The sequence below is a fragment of the Muscardinus avellanarius genome (genome assembly GCF_963383645.1).
Source record: "Muscardinus avellanarius genome assembly, chromosome: 6".
NCBI classification, from domain to species: domain Eukaryota; kingdom Metazoa; phylum Chordata; class Mammalia; order Rodentia; family Gliridae; genus Muscardinus; species Muscardinus avellanarius.
This window is the reverse complement of record NC_137791.1, coordinates 12,879,662-12,905,036: the sequence shown is the minus strand read 5'-3', so window position 1 is coordinate 12,905,036 and position 25,375 is coordinate 12,879,662. Positions and strand designations below refer to the sequence as shown.

The 25,375-nt window shown below is 43.0% G+C and overlaps 1 protein-coding gene across 1 annotated transcript in view; it reads right to left on the bottom strand.

The window, feature by feature from the left end:
- The window catches only part of NAA15 (N-alpha-acetyltransferase 15, NatA auxiliary subunit), a gene marked incomplete at both ends in the record, with an annotated part of 82,727 nt that extends 57,623 nt beyond the window's left edge, over positions 1–25,104 (bottom strand). Inside the window, one exon of the mRNA XM_080697433.1 lies at positions 25,051–25,104. Within this exon, the coding sequence (XP_080553559.1) occupies positions 25,051–25,104 (54 nt within the window). The remainder of the gene's footprint in view (positions 1–25,050) is intronic.
- Between the last annotated feature and the right edge of the window lie 271 nt (positions 25,105–25,375).

Here is a 25,375-nt window from a genome sequence, read left to right as displayed (position 1 = left end):
AAATGCCTCTGGGTTCCATCCCCAAACCCGCCCCCCCCAAAAAAAAGGCAACACAATCCAGTCAAGTCCATCATATCCAAAATTAGTGAGGAGGAAGAAATGTATAAGCAGGAAACTATGACCCAATATCTATAAGGTTGAAAAATTAATCCACAAAAACAAACTAAAAAATGATGATGGTGTGCCAGGCATGATAGCACATGCCAGTAATCCCAGCATTCAAAAGGCTGAGACAGGAAATAGAATGCCTCTGGGTTCCATCCTCAGTGCCACAAAAATAAAGAATAAAGAATAAAGAATAAATAAATAATAGGGCTGGGTGTGTAGCTTGGAGGGAGAATGCCCCTGAGTGTCATTCCCAGTACTGCCAAAAAAAAAAAAAAAAAAAAAAAAATGATGATGGTGGAAAAACAAAGACTTGAAAACAAGTTAGTATTATGTGATATTTAAGGATTAAAGAAGTTAAGAAACTGGGCATGGTGGCACAAACTTGTAATCCCAGTACTTGGGAGACTGAGACAAGAGATCAATGGTTCTTGGACAGCCTCAACTATTTAGTGAGGCCCTCTGCAACTTGGTAAGACTATGTTTCAAAATAAATAATAAAAAATAGCAAGGTGTGTTGACACACGCTTGTAACCCCAGCATTTGGAAAGCTGAGACAGAAGGATCACGGTTTGCAGTCAGCCTCAACTACTTAGTAAGGCCTTCTGCAACTTAGTGAGAACTTGTTTTAAAATAAAGAATAAAAAATTAGGGCTGGGGATGTAGTTCAGAGGTAGAATGCCCCTGGGTTCCATCTCCAGTATTGCAATAGGAAAAAAAAAAAAAAAAAAAACAGAATTAAAAAATGGGACTTGGGCTGGGCATAGTGGCACAGGCTTGTAATCTCACCATTTGGGAAGCTAAGACAAGAAGATTGCAGTTTACAAACAGCCTCAGCTACTACTTAGTGAGGCCTTTTGCAACTCAGTGAGACCCTGTTTCAAAATAAAGAATAAAGCCGGGCATGGTAGCCCACGCTTGTAATGCTTGTAATCCCAACATTTGGGAGGCAGAGACAGGAGGATGGCAGTTTGCAGGCAGCCTCAGCTACTACTTAGTGAAGCCCTCTCCAACTCAGTGAGACCCTGTTTCAAAAATAAAGAATAAGAAATAGAACTGGGAGTGTCGCTCAGAGGTAGACTGTCCCAGGTTCCATCCCCAGTACTGCAAAAAATAAATAAATAAATAGGGCTAGGGGTGTGTAGCTCTGAGGAAGAATGCCTTTACGTTCAATTCATAGCGCCACTAATGGAATTTAGTGAGCTCTTCAGCAACTTGGTGAGATCCTGTTTCAAACTAAACAATAAAAGCCAGGCGTAGTGGCATAAGCTTCTAAACCCTGTACTTGGGAGGCTGAGACATAAAGATTGCAGGTTCGAGGACAGCCTCAGCAACTTAATGAAACTTTGTTTCAAAATAAATAAAATAGGGCTGGGGATGTAGCTCAGAGATAGAATGCCTCCAGGTTCAATCTATACCACCACAAATAAAGGGCTGGGGATGTAGATTAAAGGTAGAATGCTCCTGGGGTTCAATCCCCAGTACAAAAAAAAAAAAAAGAATTTCTAGAAAAGAAACTAAAATTGAAATCTAACCTTATAGGCTTAAAATATTAGACAATGAATTGAATTTGAAGCCCTGTGGTGAATATAAAAACACTGTAGAGAATACAACATGGTTGCAATGAATTTGAAAACATCACAATATAAACCATCCAAAATGCAGCTTAATGAGTAAAGTAACAGAGAACAGAATCCCAATGACCTGTGGAGACTAGAGTCACATACTGACCCAGGACTTGTCCTGGTGCACTAGAGTTCTCAGGGAGAATTTGCTGGTCTTGACTCACTGGTGGGGGCAGTCAGTGCCCCCATTAGTGCCCAGATCAGAAGCATGCCCTACTCTGGGGTCCTACAGTGTTTGGGCTGGCAGGCCTCTTTCCTCATGCCCATCAGGGAATTGGTATCTGCCATCGCATGCTGTAAATCCTTTTTATTTTTCCTAGAAAAGTTTTTTAAAAAAAAATTCCAATGATCTGTAGAACAATATCAAACAAGTAGTCATATGTGTATAACTAAAGAACCAGAAGATAAAGACCAAGGTGGGAAAAGTATTAAAAATTGTCAAGACAAGCCGGGCATGATGGCGCACGCTTATAATTCCAGCGCTTAAGAGGCTGAGACAGGAGGAGGTCGCATAGGTTCGAAGCCAGCTACTTAGGCTCTCAGCAACTTACTGAGACCCTGTTTCTAAATAAAGTATAAAACAGGTCTTGGAGTAGAGCCCGAAGGTAGGAAAAAAAGCCCCTAGGGTTCTACCCTCAGTACCACAAAAAAAAAAAAAAAGTCAGATTTGATAAAAACTGAACCCACAGAACCAAATAATCTGCACAAACTCCAAGCAGGATAAACAAACAGAAAAAGGTACACCACAACTCAATTGCTGAAAAGTCTTTTTTTTTTTTTTTCTTTTAACTGTACTGGGGCTTGAACCCAGGACCTTACACATTCTGGGCAAGTACTTTACCACTGGGCTAACCCTACCATGCCAGAAAGTAATTATAAAAAAGAGAAAGTTCTAAAAGCAGTCAGATAAGAAGCCTATTATACAAAATTTCAGATATCTCAGTTTCCACCTTAAGAAATTAGAAAAGTAAGCCAAGTGTGGTGGCACACACTTGTAATCTCAGTACTTAGGAAGCTGAGACAGTAGGATAGCAGTTTGCAGACAGCCTCAGCTACTTAGTGAGACCTTATTTCAAAATAAAGGATTAAAAATAGGGATAGGAGCCGGGCAGTAGCGCACGCTTGTAATCCCAGTACTTGGGAGGCTGAGACAGGAGGATCTCAAAGGTTCGAAGCCAGCCTCAGCTACTTAGTGAGGCTCTCAGCAACTTAGTGACACCCTATTTCCAAATAAAATGTAAAATAGGTCTGGGAATATAGCCCGGAGGTAGAAAGCCCCTGGGTTCCACCCCCAGTACCACCAAAAATAAATAAATTTAAAAAAAAATAAAAAATAAAAAAATAAAAAGCAGTGTCTAGTGGCACATGCTTGCAATCCCAGCATTTGGGAGGCTGAGACTAGAGGATTGCAGTTCATGGACAGCATCAGCTAATACTTAGTGAGGCCCTTTGCAACTCAGTGAGACCCTGTTTCAAAATAAAGAATAAAAAATAGGGCTGGGGTGGAGTTCAAAGATAGAATGCCCCTGGGTTCCATGTTGCTCGGGGGTACAATGCCCCTGGGTTCCATCCCCAGTGGCACAAAAATAAATATATAAACTGATGGTGTCACTCAAAGATAGAATGCCCCTGAATTCAACCCCCAGTACCACAAAAACAATACAATAGAAATAACAGGAACTATTAGTATACTAGGTAGATTAATAAAACTCATCCGATCTAAACAAGTGAGAAGCCGGGCGTGGTGGCGCACGCTTGTAATCCCAGCATTCGGGAGGCTGAGACCTCGAGGATCGTGGTTCACGGACAGCCTCAGCTACTTAGTGAGGCCCTCTGCAACTCAGTGAGACCCGGCTTCAAAATAAAGAATAAAAAATAGGGCAGGGGGTGTAGCTTGGAAGTAAAATGCCTCTGGGTTCCATCCCCAGACCCACAAATTAAATAAATAAATAAACACAAATAAACAAACAAACGAGAAATGAGATATTTTTTTTAAATGAACAGTCTCAGGCATGGGTGTCCCGGGGGTCACAGAAGGGCACCCTTCAGTGGCTGGCCTGTCCATTAGTGCGTGGCTGAGCTGAAGCACCAGCACAAGGCATCTGAAACTCCTAATGCTAAGAAAAAGAACTTACAATATTCATCCCCTTGACCTTCCTAAAAAAAATAAATAAATTAAAAAAAAATAAAAAAAATAAAAAAAATCTCTAATTTCACTAAGAAGAACTTAAAGGGGGGTTGCAAGTACAGTTCAGCAGTAGGGTACTCGCCTAGCATGTACAAGGTCCTGGGTGTGATCTCCAGCACCATAATTTTTTTTGTGGGGGGGGAATGTCTGGGGATGGAACCCAGGGACATTCGACCTCTGAGCTACACCCCCTGCCCAAATTTTTATTCTTTATTTTGAAACAGGGTCTCACTGAGTTGTAAAGAGCCTCACTAAGTAGCTGAAGCTGTCCGTGAACTTCGATCCTCCTGGTCTCAGCCTCCCAAATGCTGGGATTACAAGCATGCGCCACCACCACAGCCGGCTTAATATTTTTTTAAAGAAGGAAAACACAAAGAAAAGGGAAAAAAAAGGTCAGGAATGGTGGTGCACAACTATAATCCCAGCTATTTGAGCAGCTGAGATGGGAGGATCCCAAGTTGAGGCCAGCCTAAGCAACTTGAAGTGACACTATCTCAAAATTAGTTCAAAACTGGCTGGGGTTAATGTGACCTGTTATTATCCTAGCAACAGCCTCATATTATTTGTGTTTAGAACTTTTCAGTACACCAACAGACCATGTGTAGTGACTGAGCTGTAAAATCAAGGTTAAATATGTACTTTCTATGTTGTTTGCACAACAAAGGAAACCATCTAGTGACACATTTCTCTGAACATATTCCCATCAGTAAGTAATACATAACGTACATCAATTTAGATTTGGCATTCAGATTGCATGGTGATTTTCTTTATAGTATTAATATATACCTTTTCATCATTTTCCTTTCACTAATACAAAAAACATGTTTCCTTCCCCAAAACTGTTAAAAAAAAAAAAAAAGACCTCACTAAGTAGCTGAAGCTGTCTGAGAACCCCAATCCTCCCATCTCAGCCTCCCAAATGCTGAGATATCCGCCCACACCCGGCTGTTTCAGAATTTAAAAAAAAAAAGCCTGCTAGGGGTAGAATGCCCTGGGGTTTCAATTCCCAGTCTAAACACACAAACATCAGCTTGTTTCCTCAAAGATGTAAAATAAAGATTTTAAAAAGTTCCACTCAGAGCCAGGCGTGATGGCGCGGGCTTGTAATCATAGCATTTGGGAGACTGAGACCAGAGGATAGCGGTTCACGAACAGCCTCACTACTTAGCGAGGCCCTCTGCAACTTAGTGAGACCCTGTTTCAAAATAAAGAATAAAAAATAGGGCAGGGGGTGTAGCTTAGAGGTTGAATGCCCCTAGGTTCCATCCCCAGACCCGCAAAAAAAAAAAAAAAAGAAAAAACAGAAAAAGAAAATTAACCATAAATGATCCCAGATAACATGAGAAAGAAACAAAAACTTCAATTTAGCAGGACATAATGGCACATACCCATAATCTCAGTTCTTGGGAGGCTAATAAGACAGGAGGATTTTCAGTTCAAGGCCAGCCTCAGGAATTTAGGTATTGTTTTATAAAAAAGAGGAAGCCAGGCATGGTGAAGCATACTTGTAATTTCAGTACTTGACAGGAAAATTGCAAGTTCAGATAACCTCAGCAAGTAATGAGACTATCATCAACCTAGCAAAACTCTATTTCAAAACAAAATAGGGCTGTGGTGTAGTTCAGAGGTAGAATGCCCTAGTAACACTAACACTAACACTAACACTAACACACACACACACACACACACACACACACACACACTCTCTCTCTCTCTCTCTCTCTCTCTCTCTCTCTCTCCATTAAGTGCATGTAAGAAGCTCAAGCTATCCCAAGGGGGTCCTAGAGGGGACAATTAATATTACATAAATTTCACCCTAAGATAAAAAGAGAGCTCCATCTGTGAGTAAGAACTGACAGGAGATCTGAAACAACAGAGAGCAAGGGCTACTGGGAAGTAAACAAAGGCCCTTACAGAGTTGTCCAATCAAAGGTGATAGTTTTAACAAGGCGAAGCTTGGGGAGAGAGAGGAAAGCTTCTTAGAAGAAAAATCACATAGAGGCTTGATAGTGAAGGGAAAGTAAGTGGCTGGAAGACAAAAGCCTTACTAAAACAAGACAGAGCTATGGGAGAGGAGAGACTGACTGATTTTTGTGGTACTGGGGATTGAAACCCAAGGGCTTTCTACCTGAAAGCTACTACCCAGCCTTATTTTATTTTATTTTTTGAAGTACTGGGGCTTGAACCCAGAGGCATTCTACCTTCAAGCTACACCTCCAGCCCTTTTTTATTTTTTGCTTGAAAGCAGGGTCTCCAAAAGCTGCTAAGAGTCTGTGTTGCTAAGGCTGTTCTCACCTACCAAGCCTCTTGTCTCAGTTTCCCAAGAACTGGGATCATAGACATGGGCCACCTCACCCAAGTAGACTTGTTTTAAAAACTGAATTCCACTGCAGCAACAAATAAGATTGTTTTTGAACTAAGAAACTGAGGAAGCTACTCAATCCTCATCCTGAAACTAACAATGCCTATACTGTTGGTCCAGTAAACTCCAGCACAAAAAAATGCAATAGCAAGAAGGCCCCAGCACCCATAGAAGTTACTTAAAAGAAACAAAATGTAAAAAACTTGTTCGCAAATGGAAAAACATGAGCTGTAAAAGAGGAAAAATGTAATGTAACACCCTATCACAAATTACAAGTAATTAAATAACAAATGTGTACAAAAAAGCAAGCCCCAAATTAGAAACCCAAAACAGATTGGACAAATAATAAGAACAATGTGAAACAGAAATGTGTTGTATTTAAATGAAGATAAATTACAAGATGTCCTTGAGTTCAGATCTGAGACAGAAAATAGGAATGCTATCAAATTAATGAAAAATAGAGGTGAAAAGAACCAAAGAACACCAGATAAAGAAGAGACAAAGTCCCGCAGGCAAAGAACACTGAAGAGTGTTACAACTGCTGTAGCAAAGAAACAAAGGTTTGCTCCAGCATAATTAATATACTGGAGATGTAGTGGTGCACACTTGTAATCCCTGCTTCTGGGAGGCTGAGACAGGAGGATTGCAGTTCTTGCCAGCCTCAGCTACTATTTAGTGAGGCCCTTTGCAACTCAATGAGATCTGTTTCAAAATAAAGGAAAAAAAAAAAAGAGGGCTGGGGGGTGTAGCTAGGAGGCAGAATGCCCCTGGGTTCCATCCCCAGTACCACAAAAATAAAATAAAATAAAATAAAATAAAATAAAATAAAATAAAATAAAATAAAATATACATACACATATATTGGGGACATTCTGATCACTCCATAGTTCATACCTGCTTCTACTTTTGTGGACCAGAAACATTATGTGAACACAGAAAACAGCACCCAGCTGAAACAAGTCCCACAGGTGTGCAAAGTACACTGGCACCCACATTAAACATGTACCAATTACCCAGGTTCAGCCAGTGAGCTGTGGGCCACACCCACACATATCTGAGGCTACCAGTTTGGTCACCTCACAGTCATTCACCAACTGTAATCCTTCACATGCCACTTCTACAAGCAAGCTTTAGATGTTCTCCAAGGTACAGTGCAACATTACACTTACGTTTTGTTAACCATTTAATAGATATAAAACTGGGCTGCTTTTTTTGAGGGTCTGGGGATGTAACGGGGGGGGGGGGGTTCAGCCTCCGAGTTCTACCCCCTGCCCTGTTTTTTATTCTTTATTTTAAAAAACAGGTTCTGCCGGGCGCAGTGGCGCACGCTTGTAATCCCAGCGCTTGGGAGGCTGAGACAGGAGGATCGCATGGGTTCGAAGCCAGCCTCAGCTACTTAGTGAGGCTCTCAGCAACTTAATGAGACCCTATTTCCACATAAAATATAAAAAGGTCTGGGAGTATAGCCCGGAGGTAGAAAGCCTCTGGGTTCCACCCCCAGTACCATCAAAAAATAAAATAAAATAAAATAAAAAACAGGGTCTCACTAAGTTGCAGAGGGCCTCACTAAGTATCTGAGGCTGTCCGTGAACCAAAAATCCTCCAAAATCCTCTAGTTTCGGGCTCTAGAACGCTGGGATTACTAGCGTGTGCTACCACATCTGGCTTCTGTTGTTTTTTGTTCTTTGTTTTTAACATATCACTAATAACTTTTTGTTGTTGTTCTTGTTGTTACTGGGGATTAAACCCAGGGATGTTCACTCTGCACTGTACAACCAGACCCCCAACCCACACACATTCTTGTTTTGCTTTGAAAAAGGTTCTCCTTAGGTTGCTAAGGTTGTCCTTGAACCTGTGATCTTGCTGTTTCAGCCTCCCAAGTACTGGAATTACAGGCATACACCACCACACCCAGCAAACTAATAACATTTTTTAATACTGTGCCTAACCCCATTTTCCCCATAAACCCTGTGGATTTTACTGCATGACTCTGCAGAGTACAGTGACTTTTAAGAACTTATATGTTCTGATACAGCAAATAAATGTTCTGATAAAGCAATTATACTTTTGACAATATGGTCCTGAGTAATGGCTATTGCATATATTTACATATATTTACATATATATATATATATATATATATATATATATATATATATATATATATATATGGAAACTACTATAATTTCCTTAAAGGAATGTCAAAAGATTTATCTCATCTGACATGTAAAAAGCATGTATAAACCAGGGGCAGTAATACTCGCCTGTAATCGCAGTACTTGGAAGGCTGAAACACAGGTTCAAGGCCAGCCTCAGCAATTTGGCAAGGCATTTAGCAACTTAGTGAGACCCTATTTCAAAATAAATAAAAGAAATAAAATAGGACTAGAGGAAGCCAGGCATGGTGGCACACACGTGTAATCCCAGCATTTGAGAGGCAGAGACTGGAGGATTGCAGTTAGAGAACAGCCTCAGCTACTTAGCAAGGCCCTTTGCAACTCAGTGAGACTGTTTCAAAAATTTTAAAAAGACTGAAAAATAGGGCTGGGGGTGTAGCTCAAAGATAGAATGCCCCGGAGTTCCATCCCCAGTACTGCCAAAAATAAAAAAAAAAAGGACTCCGGGTGTAGCTCAGAGGTAAGACTACTCTGGGTTCATATCCAGTACCACCAAAAAAAAAAAAAAAAAAAGCCTATGCCGGGTGTGGTGGCGCACGCTTGTAATCCCCGCACTTGGGAGGCTGAGACAGGAGGATCGCTCGGGTTCAAAGCCAGCCTCAGCTACTTAGTAAGGCTCTCAGCAACTTAGTGAGACGCTGTTTCCAAATAAAATATAAAAAAAGGTCTGGGAGTATAGCCCGGAGGTAGAAAGCCTCTGGGTTCCACCCCCAGTACCACCAAAAAAAAAAAAAAAAAGGGGTGAGACCTGGGTGTGTGTGGTGGCACACACCTGTAAATCCTAGTATTTGGGAGGCTGAGACAGGATGACCACAGGTTAGTGGCCAACCTCAGCTACTTGTTAGGCCCTCTGCAACTTAATGAGACCTTGTTTCAAATAAAAGAATAAAAAAAATGGAAGCCAGGCTTGGTGACCCTGTTTCAAAATAAAGAATAAAAAATTGGGGTGAGGGAGTAGCTCAGAGGTAGAATGCCCCTGGATTCAATCCCCAGCGCTACAAAAAATAAAAAATAAAAAATAAAAAATGGGACTGGGAGGCAAGCCTGTAATCCCAGCATTTGGAAGGCTGAAACAGTAAGATCGCAATTCGCGAACAACCTCAGCTACTTAGTGAGGCCCTTTGCAACTCAGTGTGACCCTCCTTTAAAATAAAGAAAAAAAATAGGGCTGGGGGCATAACTCGGAGAATGCCCCTGGGTTCCATCCCCTGTACCGCAAAAAAGGAGGGGACACTGGGGGTAGAAAAGCCTTATGTTCAATCACCAGTAACACACACACACAAACTTAATTGAATGCCACAGTAAGAAGGGAACAACATTAGCCCGGCGTGATGGCCCACGCTTGTAATCCCAGCATTTGGGAGGCTGAGACGGGAGGATCACAGTTCGCAGACAGCCTCAGATACTTAATGAGGCCCTTTGCAACTCAGTAAGACCCTGTTTCAAAATAGAGAATAAAAAATAGGGCAGGGGGTGTAACTCGGAGGTCAAATGCCCCTGGGTTCCATCCCCAGACCCACAAAAAAAAAAAAAAGGGGAATAACATATGCAAGAAATTTTAAAGTTACTACTTTATCCTTAAGTTTGTTCAGTATGTATAGTAAAAGTACTTAGAAGTTTTAAGTACTGCTGCCATTCCAGGGAAATTCCCGATACAAGCACAGCATAAACTTCTCACATCCTAATATTTATATAAACAGCTATCACTCTCCTTTTTCTTTTTTTGGTGGTACTTGGGATGGAACCCAGAAGCATTCTACCTCTGAGCCACACCTCCTCCAGCCCTATATTTTCTTTTCTTTTTTTTTTTTTTTTTTGGTGGTACTGAGGTTCCTGGAAACCCTTCTACCTCCAGGCTACACTCCCAGACCTATTTTTTTTTTAATATATATTTTTATTTTTAAACAGGGTCTCTTAAGCCAGCATGGCTGGCTTTGAACCTGTGCGATCCTGTCTCTGCCTCCCAAGTGCGGGAATTACAAGCATTACAAACATGAGCCACCACGCCCAGCTTTATTCTTTATTTTGAAACAGGGTCTCACTGAGTTGCAAAGGGCCTCACTAAGCAGCTGAGGCTGCCCACAAACTGTGATCCTCCTGTCTCAGCCTCCCAAATGCTGGGATTAAAGTGTGCACCACCACGCCCAGTTTAGCTATCATTCTTTAAACCTCTTGCCCTATTTTTTATTCTTTATTTTGAAACAGGGTCTCACTAAGTTGCAGAGGGCCTCACTATGTAGCTGAGGCTGTCAAGAACCGCGATCCTCCAGTCTCAGCTTCCCAAATGCTGGGATTACAAGCTTGCGCCACCACGCCTGGCTAGCAACATTCTTTTCAGAACAAATTTTCACTAAGAATCTATGTTTTTCTCCAACAGAGATACTGCTAATAAAGAGAAAGCAAAATTATATTTAGATATGAATGCCAATGCCTGGCTAATAAGCTCAATGATGAGTTAAGTGACTTGCTCTTTTCTCCACACTGAATTCTCAGTGCACTTTGCCAAATTTTAAGAATCCAACTTTTTTTAATTTTCTGAATAACTCACAAGGTAACTCTAACCTTCAAATTTTTCCAATATTTTATATCTCTGTTTCATAACATGTTGTACAGCGGTCACTAACCCTAATTTTGTATGAGATCAGTTGTAGAATTTGTGAAACAAATGATTGAGACTTATTATCTGGATAATATAATTCAGCAGGCTCCACATGACATTCATTTGATATCCTAAAACATTTTTTCTCCAATGCTAAAACAACCAAAAGGAAACAAAAAATTTCCTCTTTATTATTCTTTTGTGAGAAAAGAAAGGCCATGTAAACAAACTAATGCCATGATTCACTCATAAATGAAACCTCCAAGGTCTTACCAGATAATACAGGCTCTGCCCAGTATCCTACAATTACTCATAATAATGTAGTCTACAGTGCCAAGGCCCAGCCAGCTAAACTCTCTCCTCCAAAAATATTTACACAAGTACACAATTCAAAAATCTTTCTCTCTTGCCCTCATTAAATCTCTATTTCATGCAACAAATACATACCATTTGTTACATCAATTTAACCAATATGAATATAGCAATTCATAAAACAAAGTTCCTACCCTTTAACTGTGAAAGCTATGTGATAAATACACAAGTAAATACACGTTAAATGATAAGTAAGCCGGGCGTGGTGGCGCATGCTTGTAATCCCAGCATTCGGGAGGCTGAGACTGGAGGATCATGGTTCACGGACAGCCTCAGCTTCTTAGTGAGGCCCTCTACAACTGTGAGACCCTGTTTCAAAATAAAGAATAAAATATAGGGCTGGGAGTGTAGCTTGGAGGTGGAATGCCCCTGGGTTCCAGCCTCAGACCTAAAAAAATAAAAAGATGATAAATGATATTAAAGAAAAACAAAGCAGGGGGTAAGTAATAAGTAGGAGAATAAGGTTTAGGCATACTCCTGGTGATATAAGGCCTCTATATAATACTTACAGAACACTTGAGCACAGCCCTAAAAGAAATAGGAGAAATAAGCCATTTGCAGTTATCTAGGGGAGAAAATTCTGAATAACCCTTTGCTTATGATCCTTCATATGACCTGGCTTTTTATGTCCAAAAAATGCTTTTATGAACAAAGAAGATATATCTGAATCAATGCTCTGTCAGAACTGCATTGTCAGAAGGAGAAATATCAAAGGAAATAAGAACACATTCTAAGGGAAAAGATCCCTTCAGTTGAAACTGGCTGGTCAGTATTCCCCAATCACACAGCACCGTCTGTGCCTCTCTGGAAAGGGTTTTTTAGTTCATGCTTCAAAGCAATAGTTGAGATGGCAATTCTATTATTGTCAAATAACCAGTTGGTATGAGACCCAATAATGACCCAGAAGGACTATAAGGCTTTGAAATACCTACAGAATGAACAATTAAATCCAGTCCCCTGTTGAGTTTTTGTCTGATTTTCTGAGAATATAGTGTTGTCTATTACTATTAAAAACTAAACTGTAGTTATTCTTTTTTTACTCAAATACTCTACCCCCAAAAAACCTGCAAAATATTTTTGTTTCTCATGAGATTTTTAGACCTCTTAAAATTGCACTGTGATTTCCATCATACAGTATATTTAATTATAGAAAAGTTAGATTTTAGTTTCTGGTATTTTTCATTTTTTAATGAACACAATAATTGTATGTATTTACAAGGGACAGTGTGATATTGCAATCTGATAGATCCATCACCTCAAATAGTTATCATTTCTTTGCACTGGGAACTTCAAAGCCCTCTCCTAGCTGAGTATGGTGGTGCACACTTAAAATCTCAGTACTTGAAAGGCTGACACAGGAGCAATGCAGGTTGAAGGCCAGCCTCAGCAACTTAGTGAGACTGTTTCAAAATAAAAAATAAAATAGACTAGAAGAATATCTCAGAGGTAGATGACCCCAGGTGTGCAATACCCAATACCATAAAATAAAATGTATAAACTGGGTGTGGTGATGCATGCCCGTAATCCCGGTCCTTGGAAGTATGAGATAGGATCCCAGGTTTAAGACCAACCTCAGCAACTTGGCAAGACCTGTTTCAGTATAAAAATAAAAAGGACAAGCCGGGCGTGGTGGCACACACTTGTAATCCCTGCACTTGGGAGGCGGAGACAGGAGGATCGCACAGGTTCAAAGCTGCCTCAGCTACTTAGTGAGGCTTTCAGCAACTTAGTGAGACCCTGTTTCCAAATAAAATATAAAATAGGTCTGGGCGTATAGCCCGGAGGTAGAAAGCCCCTGGGTTCCACCCCCAGTACAACAAAAAATAAATAAATAAAAAGGACAGGGGATATAGGCCAGAAGTAGAAAGACTTTGGGTTCAATCCCCAGTACCAAGCAAATAAATAAACACAAACAATATTCGCTACTAGTTATCTTGAAACACAATTAATTGTTGCCAGCCACAGTTATCCTATGCTATGGAACATTAGAAGTTACCCATCATATGTTGGACATGGTGGCACACGTTTGTAATTCCAGCATTGAGGAGGCTGAGACCTGAGGATCTTGGTTGTGGACAATCTCAGCTACTTAGTGAGGCCCTGTTTCAAAATAAAGAATAAAAAATAAGGCAGGGGGTGTAGCTCAGAGGTGGAATGCCCCTGGGTTCCAGCCCCAGACCTGCAAAAGAAGTTACCAATCCTATTCCAGCTGCACTCCTGCTCCCATTCACCACCCTCTTTTTACCCCTCCTTCCACTCTGGCGCACATGTGTGTATATGTGTGTTACTAGGGAGTGAACACACAGGGGCAGTCTACCTGTGAGCTACACTCCCAGCTTTTTTATGAAACAGGGTCTTGGTAGGTTGCTGAGGCCAACCTCAAACCTGTGATCCTCCTGTCTCAGCCTCCCAAGTACTGGAATTACAGTCATGTTTCACTATGCCTGGCCAGAATGCTTTTTTGTGTGTGTGGTACTGGGGGGCGGAACCCAGAGGCTTCCTACCTCCAAGCTATACTCCCAGCCCTAACACATATATATAAACATATAAACATACATTTTTTTTTTTTTGCAGGTCTGGGGATGGAACCCAGAGGCATTTGACCTCTGAGCTACACCCCTGCCTCAAGGTTCGTGGACAGCCTCAGCTACTTAGTGAGACCTGGCTACAAAATAAAGAATAAAAAATAGGGCAAGGGAATGTAGCTTGGAGGTCAAATGCCCCTGGGTTCCATCCCCAGACACACAAAAAATAAATAAATAAAAATAAATAAAAAATAAAATAGGGCTGGGGGTACAGCTCAGAGGTAGAATACTCCTGGATTCCATCCCCTGTACCACATGCCCCCCCAAAAAAAAGATCAATTTCAAAGTGATTACTGACATTCAGTTGCAAAACTGGAATTCTGCCACTCAGTAGCTTATTTTAGCCAGGCATGGGGGCCCAGGCCTGTAATCCCAGTACTCTGAGACGGAGACAGGAAAATCGCAGGTTCATGACCAGCCTCAGAAACTTAGAAAAGCCTTCAGCAATTTAGCAATACCCTGTTTCAAAACTTAAAAAAGATATAGAAGTGAATGTCCCTGGGTTCAATTCCAAGTATAAAAAAAAAACCCACAAACTTTTAGGGATGGGTTTGCAACCCTTTCCTAATATGCACAAGACCCTGGGTTCAAGCCCCAACACTTAGGAAAAAGATATTTAAGTTAAATCAGCCTGGCTTAACATGTGTACGGCATGACTCTGATCCCCAGCATCACATCCAGTGGCTATGAGTTTGCACACACACGCTCAGCTGACCTTACGTGTGCATATAGAAACCTACTTGTTAATAATCCCTAATATGTACCCGGCGTAGTGGCACACGCTTGTAATCCCAGCATTTGGGCGGCTAAGACAGGAGGATCCGGGTTTGCTGCCAGCCTCAGCTACTTAGTAATGCCCTCTGCAATTCAGTGAGACCGTGTTTCTAAGCAAAGAATAAAAAATGAGGTTGGGTGTTGCTCAGAGGTAGAATGTCCCTGGATTCCATCCCTAGAACTGCAAAAAAAAAAAAAACTCCCTAATATGAATTTTACCAGCAATTAAAACTGACCTAAGTGTCATTAACTATAAAAATAACACTTTGCAAAGACAATAAATCACATCAAATATATACCTACAATATATGCAACCACCTAACTTATACTCCTCCACAAAATAGACACTAGACAAATATAATGTTAAGTTTCTCTGGAAAAAAAGCCAAAAGTAAGATTCTTGACTCTAACACTAGCTGTTTGCCTTAAGTTCAGTCTTTTTTTTTTTTTTTTTTTTTTTTTTGTGGTACTGAGGTTCCTGGAAGCCCTTCTACCTCCAGGCTACACTCCCAGACCTATTTTTTATTTTTGGAAACAGGGTCTCTTAAGCCAGCACAGCTGGCTTCGAACCAGCGAGATCCTCGGTGACCGGCTAAGTTCAGTCATTTTAAAATGTATATTTAAAAAAGTACTAATGGAAGCAGGCGTGGTGGCGCACGCTTGTAATTCCAGCATTTGGGAGACTGAGACAGGAGGATCATGTAGGTTCAAAGCCAGCCTCAACTACTTAGTGAGGCCCTTTGCAACTCAGTGAGACTGTATTTCAAAATAAAGAATAAAAAACCAGGCTGGGATGTAGCTCAGAGGGAGAATGCCCCTGGGATCCATCCCCAGTACCACACACAAAAAAAATCTAAAAGATGGACTTTTCCAAAATAACCACTTACTATATTTAATTTGGGGGGGGGCAGATCTGGGTATGGAACGGGAGGGAGAGAGGCATTCTACCTCTGAGCTACATTCCCCAGCCCTATTGTTTTATTCTTTATTTTATTATCATTTATTTATTTATTTTTGGTGGTACTGGGGTTCCTGGAAATCCTTCTACCAGACCCATTTTTTATATTTTTATTTGGAAACAGAGTCTCTTAAGCCAGCGAGGCTGGCTTCAAACCAGCGCGATCCTCCAATCTCTGCCTCCCACACGCGGGATTACAAGTGTGAGCCACCATGCCCAGCTTATTCTTTATTTTAAAATGGGGTCTAAGTTGCAGAAGGCTTCCACTAAGTAGCTGAGACTGGCCGTGTACCTATGATCCTCCTGTCTCAGCCTCCCAAGTACTGGGATTACAAAAATGTACCACCACACCCAGCTGAATTTAATATTCAGTTTCTCAGCTAGGTGCACTGGTGCCTGGTTTATAGCCCCAGGTACATGGGAGCCTGCAGCAGAAGGATCACTTTAGCCCTTAAGTTAGAGACCAGGCTGGGCAAACACCCTCCTGAAATAATTTTTTTTCAGTTCCTCAATCCCACTAGTCACATTCAAAATGTTCAGTAGAAACTGGGTATGCTGGTGCATATATGTGGTGGCACACATCTGTAATCACAGTACTTGGGAGACTGAAACAGGAGGATCACAGGTTTGAGGATAGCCTCAGCAAGCAATGAGACTCACAGCAACCTAGCAAGACCCTGTTTCCAAATAAGAAGTAAAATAGGGCTGTGGGCCTAGCTCTTGAGGTAGACTACCTTAGGGTTCAATTCCCAGTACACACACACACACACACACACACACACACACACACACACACACACGTGCAACAAACCAGGCATGGTGGCTCACATTTATAATCCCAGCTTTCAGGAGGCTGAGACAGGAGGATCGCGGTTCGCAGACAGCTTCAGCTACTTAGTGAGGCCCTCTGCAACTTAGTGAGACGCTGTTTCAAAATAAAGAATAAAAGCCAGGCGTGGTGGCGCACATTTGTAATCCCAGTGCTTGGGAGGCTGAGACAGGAGGATCGCACAGGTTCGAAGCCAACCTCAGCTTCTTAGTGAGGCTCTCAGCAACTTAGTGAGACCCTGTTTCCAAATAAAATAAAAAAAACAGGTCTGGGAGTATAGCCCAGAGGTAGAAAGTCTCTGGGTTCCACCCCAGTACCACACACACAAAAACAACAGCAGTTTGGACCTACTGTAATCCCTTGCAGTCAGCTGTTTCTGCTGTTGCTTTTTCTCTTCTCTGTTTCATTCTTGAGGTATTAATGTGATTTATAAGAAAAAATCTCTAATATTTAAAATACAATATTAATAAATGTGGTTTTGGACTTTAGTCTGGATGATGATGATGATTTGTAGTACTGGAGATGGAACCAGGGGCACTCGATCTCTGAACGACAACCCCTGCCCTATTTTTTATTTTTTATTACTTTATTTTGGTGGATTACAAGCGTGCGCCACCACACCCAGCGGTCCAAATTTTTTTTTCTTTAATTTTCGATTTCTTTCAGGTTTGTGTTTGGTTGGTTTGTTGTTTTTTTATTTGGGGGGGGGGGGTTTACTGGAGAATGAACCCAGGGGCATTCTATCTCAGTTACATCCCAGCACCCCCCCCTTTTTTGCGGTACTGGGGATAGAACCCAGGGGCATTCTACATCAGAGTTACACCCCCAGCCCTATTTTTTTATTCTTTATTTTGAAACAGGGTCTCACTGAGTTGCAAAGGGCCTAAGTAGCTAAGGCTGTCCTCAAACCACAATCCTCCTTTCTCAGCCTCCCAAATACTCGAATTACAAGCGTGCGCCACCATGCCCAGCTATTTTTATTACTACACTGCTGAGGCTGGTCTGAAACCTGCAATCCTCCTGTCTCAGCCTCCCAATACTGGGATTACAGGTGTACACCACCGTACCTGGCAAGGTCCAACTTTTGCAAGTGGGCTAAAATCTTAAAAGGCATAGATTTTATCCTACCCTACCAACCTAACTCAAACCTAGATCATAAAAAAGGAAAGTAATGTCAAGCATGGTGGCGCTCTCAAAAAACCTACTGAGAGCTGGGCATGGCAGCACATGTTTGTAATCTCAGTATTTGGGAGGCTGAGACAGGAGGATTACAGGTTCAAAGCCAGCCCCAGCTACTTAGTGAGGCCCTCTGCAACGTAGCGAAACCCCGTTTCTAAATAAAGAATAAAAAATAAGACTAGGGGTGTAGCTCAGAGGTAGAATGCCCCTGGGTTCAATCGCCAGTACTACAATAAAAAAGAAAGAAAAAAAAAGAAAGAAAAAAGAAGAGGCCAGGCATGGTGGCACACACTTGTAATCCCATCATTCAGGAGACTGAGACAGGAGGATCGCAGCCAGCCTCAGCTACTTAGTGAGGCCCTCCACAACTCAGTGAGACCCTGTTTCAAAATAATCAAAAACAGCCGGGGGTGGTGGTGCACGCTTATAATCCCCGCGCTTGGGAGGCTGAGGCAGGAGGATCACTTGGGTTCGAAGCTAGCCTAAGCTACTTAGTTAGGCTCTCAGCAACTTAGTGAGACCCTGTTTCCAAATAGAATATAAAAAACATCTGGGAGTATAGCCCGGAGGTAGAAAGCCTCTGGGTTCCCCCCAGTACCACCAAAAAAAAAAAAAAAAACCCAAAAAAATAATAATCAAAAATATTTCAGGAGGTGTAGCTCGGAGGTTGAATGCCCCTGGGTTCCATCCCAAGAAAGAAAGGAAAAAAAGAAAAAAAGAAAAGAAAGAAACCTAATGAGACCCTGTTTCCAAATAAAGAAATAAAATGAGGCTGGGGGTGTAGCCTGGGGGTAGAATTCCTCTAGGTTCAATCCTCAGTACCTTAAAAAAAAAAAACATAAGGTGAAGCCAAGTATGGTGGCATACACCTGTAATCCCAGTACTTGGGAGGCTGAGACAGGAGGACTGCAGGTTGGAGAACAATCTTAGCAAGTAGTGAGACTTACAACCTAACAAAACCCTATTTTAAAACTTAAAAAAGTAAAGTAAAAAAAGAATAGTGTTGAAGGTATAGTTCAGAGGTAGAACGCCCCTGGGTTCAATCCCCACCCAGCACCACACACACACACACACACGCACGCACGCACGCACGCACGCACGCACGCACAGTATTACACAGATCTGGAGTAACACCCAAACTATCTAAAGAAATAGCATCAAGGGTAGGCAAAGCCCACAATTTTCTAATGATTTAATATTTCAATTAGTTAAAAGAGTGTGAAATTACAAAAACAAACAAAAAGCTTCTGGCAAGCATAATTCTTTAAACAAAGTCTTACATAATACATCACATTAAGTTCACCTTCCTCTTTCTCCAGACATATTATAGATAAAAATAAGCAAGCTGAGAGCTGGGTGTGGTGGCACACACTTGTAATCCCAGCATTTGGGAGGCTGAGACCGGAGAATGGAGGATTGCGGTTCGCAGACAGCCTCAGCTACTTAATGAGGCTCTTTGCAACTCAGTGAGACCCTGTTTCAAAATAAAGAATAAAAAATAGGGCAAGGGGTATAGCTCGGAGATCAAATGCCCCTGGGTTCCATCCCCAGACCCACCCTGCATTTGGGAGGCTGAGACAGGAGGACCGCAGTTCACAGACAACCTCAGTTACTTACTGAGGTCCTGTGCAACTCAGTGAGACCCTGTTTCAAAATAAAGAATAAAAAATAGGGCCGGGGGTGTAACTTGGAGGTAGAATGCCCCTGGGTTCCACTCCCAGTACCCCCCCACACACAAAAATGCAAATATTTTGACCACCTTGTAACAATATTTAACCAAAAGAAGAGCAATATGGGGAAAAGAAGGGTCAAATACTCAAGAAGAGAAAAAAATCTTTTAATTTTTTTGGTACTGAAGATTGAACCTCTGAACTACATCCATAGTCCCTTTTTTTGAGGGGGTGGTACTGGGTTCCTGGAAGCCCTTCTACTCTGGGCTACACTCTCAGACCTATTTTATATTTTTTATTTTTTTGGAAACAGGGTCTCTTAAGCCAGCTAAGTTGACTAGGAACCTGCACGATCCTCCTGTCTCTGCCTCCATAGCGCAGGGATTACAAGCAGGCACCACCACACCCAGCTGTCCCTTTTATTTTTAAACAAGGCCTCACTAACTTGCCAATACTGGCCTCTAACCTGAGATCCTCCTGTCTTAGCCTCACAAATTCTGGAATTGCAAGCATGTTGCCAACACACTAGGCTCAGGAAAAAAATTTAATTTTAGAAATCAACTAGCTGAGACAGGAAGATTGTAGGTTCCAAGCCAGTCTCAGCAATTTAGCAAGACCCTGTTTACAAGTTAAAAAATTAAATAAGACTGTAGGTATAGCTTGGAGCTAGAATGCCTCTGGGTTCAATCCCCTGCAGCACAAAAAGGAGAAGCAGGAGGAGGAGGAGAAACAACCAACTAGAAGTCAGGCATGGCAGCACATGCCTGCAATCCCAATACTTGTGTAGCTAAGACAGGAGAATCACAGATTCAAAACCAGCCTAAGCAACTCAGCAAGACTCTCGGCAACCTAGCAAAATCCTTTTTCAAAACAAAGTCCACCACTACCAACAAAAAAATTAAAAAAGGAAAGAAAGAAAAATGAAAGAAATCAACTAACTAGATTAGGCCAGGCAAATCCACTATAAAACCTAAAAAAAAAAACTTTTTTGGTTCAGAGACATTTTACATCTGAGCTACACCCCCTACTCTATTTTAGTTTTTATTTTCAAACAGGGTCTCAATAAGTTGCAGAACACCTCACCAAGTTACTGAGGCTGGCTGCAAACCTATGATCCTCCTGTGTCAGCCTCCCAAGTACTGAGAATACAGGCATCCACCACCAGGTTCTGCAAACTGATGTGAAAACCAGATTTCGGGGGGGTGGGGGGGGGGCTGGGGGATAGATATATAGATATATGTAAATATATACATACACACATACATATATATGCACATATGTATTTTTTGAAACTGAGGCTCTAATTTTTTTAGAAAGCATAAAGTAACTATTTCCCATCTAAGTTTACAAAAAGTATGGTTAAACAGATAAAGTAGAAGCTCAAAAACTGAATGCCACCAGAATAATTCAACTTTCCAACTTAACTAACACTTGATTATAAACCACTGGAGTATCTCTATGGGGGGGAGCTTAATATCACAAGAGCTAATTTACTATAAAAGCTGAGAAAGCAGAAGCAATTTGGGAAAAGAAATGATACTACCTAGTTACTAATATTTTTCTTTATAGCTAATGTAAGAAAACAATAAGGACAGTATGATGCCATTAGTTTGATGATTTTCTTTCTTTTGTATACACTTAAAGGTGGTTAAGTTCCACACAACTGTTATTTCAGCAATTAAATGAAAGTTTTTGAACCCAATGTCATCACCACCAAGGAAAACCATCTCAAATGCTTCATCAAGAACTGAGGAAGCCGGGCGTGGTGGCGGATCGGGAAGGTTGGAAGCCAGCCACGCTGGTTTAAGATACCCTGTTTCCAAATAAAAATATAAAAGAATAGGTCTGGGAGTGTAGCTCAGAGGGAGAAGGGTTTCCAGGAACCCCAGTACCACCCAAAAAAAAAAAAAAGGAAGAATTAAGGAAGTTGCCGAGCATGGTGGTGCATGTTTGGAATCCCAGCATTTGGGAGGCTGAGACAGGAGGATTGTGCAGGTTCGAAGCCAGCCTCAGCTACTTAGTGAGGCCCTTTGCAACTCAGTGAGACCCTGTTTCAAAATAAAGAATAAAGAGCCAGACATGGTGGTGCCCGCTTGTAATCCCAGCATTTGGGAGGTTGAGATGGTAGGATCGTGATTCGAGGATAGCCTCAGCTACTACTTAGTGAGGCCCTTTGCAAATCAGTGAGACCCTGTTTCAAAATAAAGAATAAAAAATAGGGCTGGGGTGTAGCCTGGAGGTAGAAGGCTCCTGAGTTCCATCCCCAGGACCACCCAAAAAAAAAAAAAAAAAAAAAAAAAGAACTGAGGAAGCCGGTTGTGGTTGTACAGGTTTATAGGTTTATAATCCCAGCATTTGGGAGGCTGGCGGACAGCCTCAGCTACTACTCAGTGAGACCCTGTTTCAAAATAAGGAACAAAATTCAGGGGTGGGAGTGTTGCTCGAAGGTAGAATGCCCCCTGGGTTCCATTCCCAGTACCTCCCAAAAAATAGAATTGGGGGAATAATCGGGCGTGGTGGCGCACCCTTGTAATCCCAGCATTTGGGAGGCTGAGATAGGAGAATCATGGTTCCTGTCCAGCTTCAGCTACTTAGTGAGGCCCTCTGCAACTTAGCAAGATCCTATTTCAAAATAAAGAATAAAGCCAGGCGTGGTGGTGCACACTTGTAATCCAAGCACTTAGGAGGTGAGACAGGAGGATCGCACAGGTTCAAAGCCAGCCTCAGCTTAAGTGAGGCTCTCAGCAACTTAGACTCTTGTTTCCAAATAAAATGTAAAATAGGGCTGGGAGTATAGCCCAGAGGTACAAAAAGCCTCTGGGTTCCACCCCAGTACTGCAAAAAAAAAATTAAAATTAAAAAATAAAGAACAAAGATTAGGGCTGGGGGGTGTGGCTCGGAAATAGCATGTCCCTGGTTCCACCCCCAGCACCGCAAAAAAGGGGGGGGGGGCAACTAAAGAGGTGGCTCAGTGGTAGAGGGATTGCATTCATTCAAAAGGCCCTGGGTTCACTCTCTAGCACTAAAATAAAAAATACTTAATTTAAAGAAGAATTGCTATTCTATGGATGATTAAAGTGATAAATTTGTATCAGGGAATACTAAACAATAAAAAGGAACAGACTACTGATAGAAGCTACAACCTGGATGAAATCTCAATAGCTTTGTGGGGGGGGGGTCTGGAGATGGAAACCAGGGGCATTCGACCTGCAAGCTACACCCCCTGCCCTATTTTGTATTCTTTATTTTCAAACAGGGTCTAAGTTGGAAAGGGCCTAAGTAGCTGAGGCTGTCCACAAACCACGATCCTCCGGGTCTCGGACTCCAGAATGCTGGAATTATAAATGTGTGCCACCGGCTTTCAAGGGAATTCTGCTGCATAAAAAGAGATCTACCCCCCAAAAAAATTATGTTCTGTATGATTCTTTTCAGTAAACATTCTTGAACATTTAACACAAGTAGAGAACAGATTAGCAGAGGTTGGAAGAAGGGATGGGAAAGTAGGTGGAGCAAAAGGGGTCCTTTGTAGGCAGGTGTGGTGGCGCACGCTTGTAATCCATAGCATTCAGGAGGCTGAGAAGGGAGGATCGCGGTTGGCAGACAGCCTCAGCTACTTAGTGAGGCCCTTCGCAACTCAGTGAGACCCAGTTTCAAAATAAAGAATAAATAATAGGGCAGGAGGTGTAGCTCAGAAGTGGAATGCTCCTGGGTTCCACCCCCAGACCCAAAAAAAAGGGGGGGGGAGTCCTTTGTGTTGATGGAAATACACTCTATCTCGAATGTACATGTAGAACCTTCTCATGTGATGCCGCTGCACAGAACTAAATACACATAAATGAGTACAGGTAAAACTGGGAACATCTGAGAAAGACTGGTAGAGCAGATCAATGTTATAATAAACTCAGCCTGGCAAGGTATGTGCTGGGGGAAATGATAAAGGGTACAAGGGATTCCTCTGTATTTCTCTTTCTGTGTGTGGGCGGTATTGGGGACTGAACCCAAGGGCATTCTACCTCTGAGCTGAGCTACTCTCCTCCAGCCCAGTTTTTATTTTGAAACAATGTTTCACAGCTGGCCTTGAACTTGCTATACTCCTGTCTCAACTGCCTAACTACTAGAATTACAAGTGCAGACTACCTCCTAAGGCAAAAAATAAGGGCTAAAGGCTATGGCTCAGTGGTAATGCCCTGCTTAGCATGTGCTGGGCCTTGGTTCAAGCCCCAGTAAAGCCATCTTACACACACACACACACACACACACACACACACACACACACATACGTGTGTGTGTGCGCGTGTGTATATATATTTTTTTTCTTCTAAAACTGTGCTTACAATCCCACCTACACTCCAAGGAGTCTGAAAACAAAATGCCACTAAAGATAACTAAGAATTACGTGAAACTGTATGGGACATTCTAATACACTTTTCAACATGAACTGAGTAAATCTGCATGAAAAATAAGTTTTTAAAATCTCAAAATTAGGAGTGATTTTTTCGAGAAAAACTGGATCCTCAGAGTTCTATTTTTCAAACAAGGGGAAAAAAATTACAATTGCCAGAGAAAAAGCTAACGCTTTCACACACACACACACACACACACACCCTCCAAAATTTAAGTCTAGTTTGGCAAATACAGTTAACTCTTTCATCAAGAAATGTTCGCACCAAAGGGGCAACCCACACTCTAAATACCAAACCAAAATAACTGCTACAATGTATTTATTATAGCGCTAAAGCTGCAGGATGTCATTCACAAAGTAAACTGTTCCTGCAAACACTGAAGGTTTTGCGGTTTGTAAGGATGCAATCCGCACACTGAAATGTAGAAAATTAGCGTGAGCGGACGTCAACAAGATCCACCTTGAAAGTTCTTATGTTCTAAGTTTCTGCATCGATGTACAATGTACACTTGCGTACATTAACCAAAAAAAAAAAAAAGTCGGTCTAGAAAGTCTCAACTAAAGGCTAACTTTTCACTTTCTACCGGACCGCCCCCTCTCAAACGGGCCCCACCTCCTGAAGAGGATGCTGGGGTGGGGCGGTTTCCCGCTTGGAAAACTAAGAAATAAATCCCTCTCCCCTGCACCAGGAAAGGGGGAACCAGAGGCCGAGGAGCCGCAGTCCGGGCTAGGCGTGTGTCTGCACGGAGGCGGCGGCCGGGCCGGCTCCCTTCCCTCCTCCCAGGGCGCGCGGTGACCCGGGGCCGGGCGCGCCAGGTGAAGCCAGGAGGGAGCCGAGGGACGGACAGGGCCGCGGCGCGATCGGGCAATGAATGAGCTCGCGGCACCCGCACCACCTGTTCCCCCCCAGGGGCGCCGCGGCCCGGCCGGCCCTCTCCCGGCGCCCCCCGGCCGACCACCGCCCGGGCGCCCGCTTCCCGCGGAGGCCAGGCCTCTCCTCCCGCGCCCCGGAGCGCCAGGCGCGGCGGCCGAGGCCCGGCCTACCCGGAGCCCGGGCCTCGGCCGCGGGGACGCGAGGGCGAGCTGCGGGCGCGGGGGGGCCGCGCGGCCTCCGAGCGCGGCGAAGGCGGGTCCCGGGCGGGGGTGGCGCCGCGCCGAGGCGCGGGGTGACAGGCCGGGCCGCCGGCTCCATCCTCCCCGCCGCCCGCCCGGGCCCCGCACTCACCAAGATCCGCTTGAAAAGCGCGTTCTCCTTGGGCGGGAGGCTCACGGCCGGCATCGTTCCGGCTCCTCCCGCGGCTCTCCCGCCACCGCCCGGCTCGGTCAGCCTGTTTGTCCGACCGCCGCCGATGCCGCTCCCCGGCTGCTTCAGCCCTCAATGCCCCCCGGCCCGCCGCCGCCACCAGGCCTCGGGTGTCGCCGCGTCGCCCCACCGGGCCGCCGCCGCCGCCGCCGCCTCCTCCTTGTCTTTTCTCCTTTCTCACTTAACGCTGCCGCCGCCTCCCTCCCCCCACGGGTCTCCGTCGGCGGTTCACGTGGTAACTGAACAG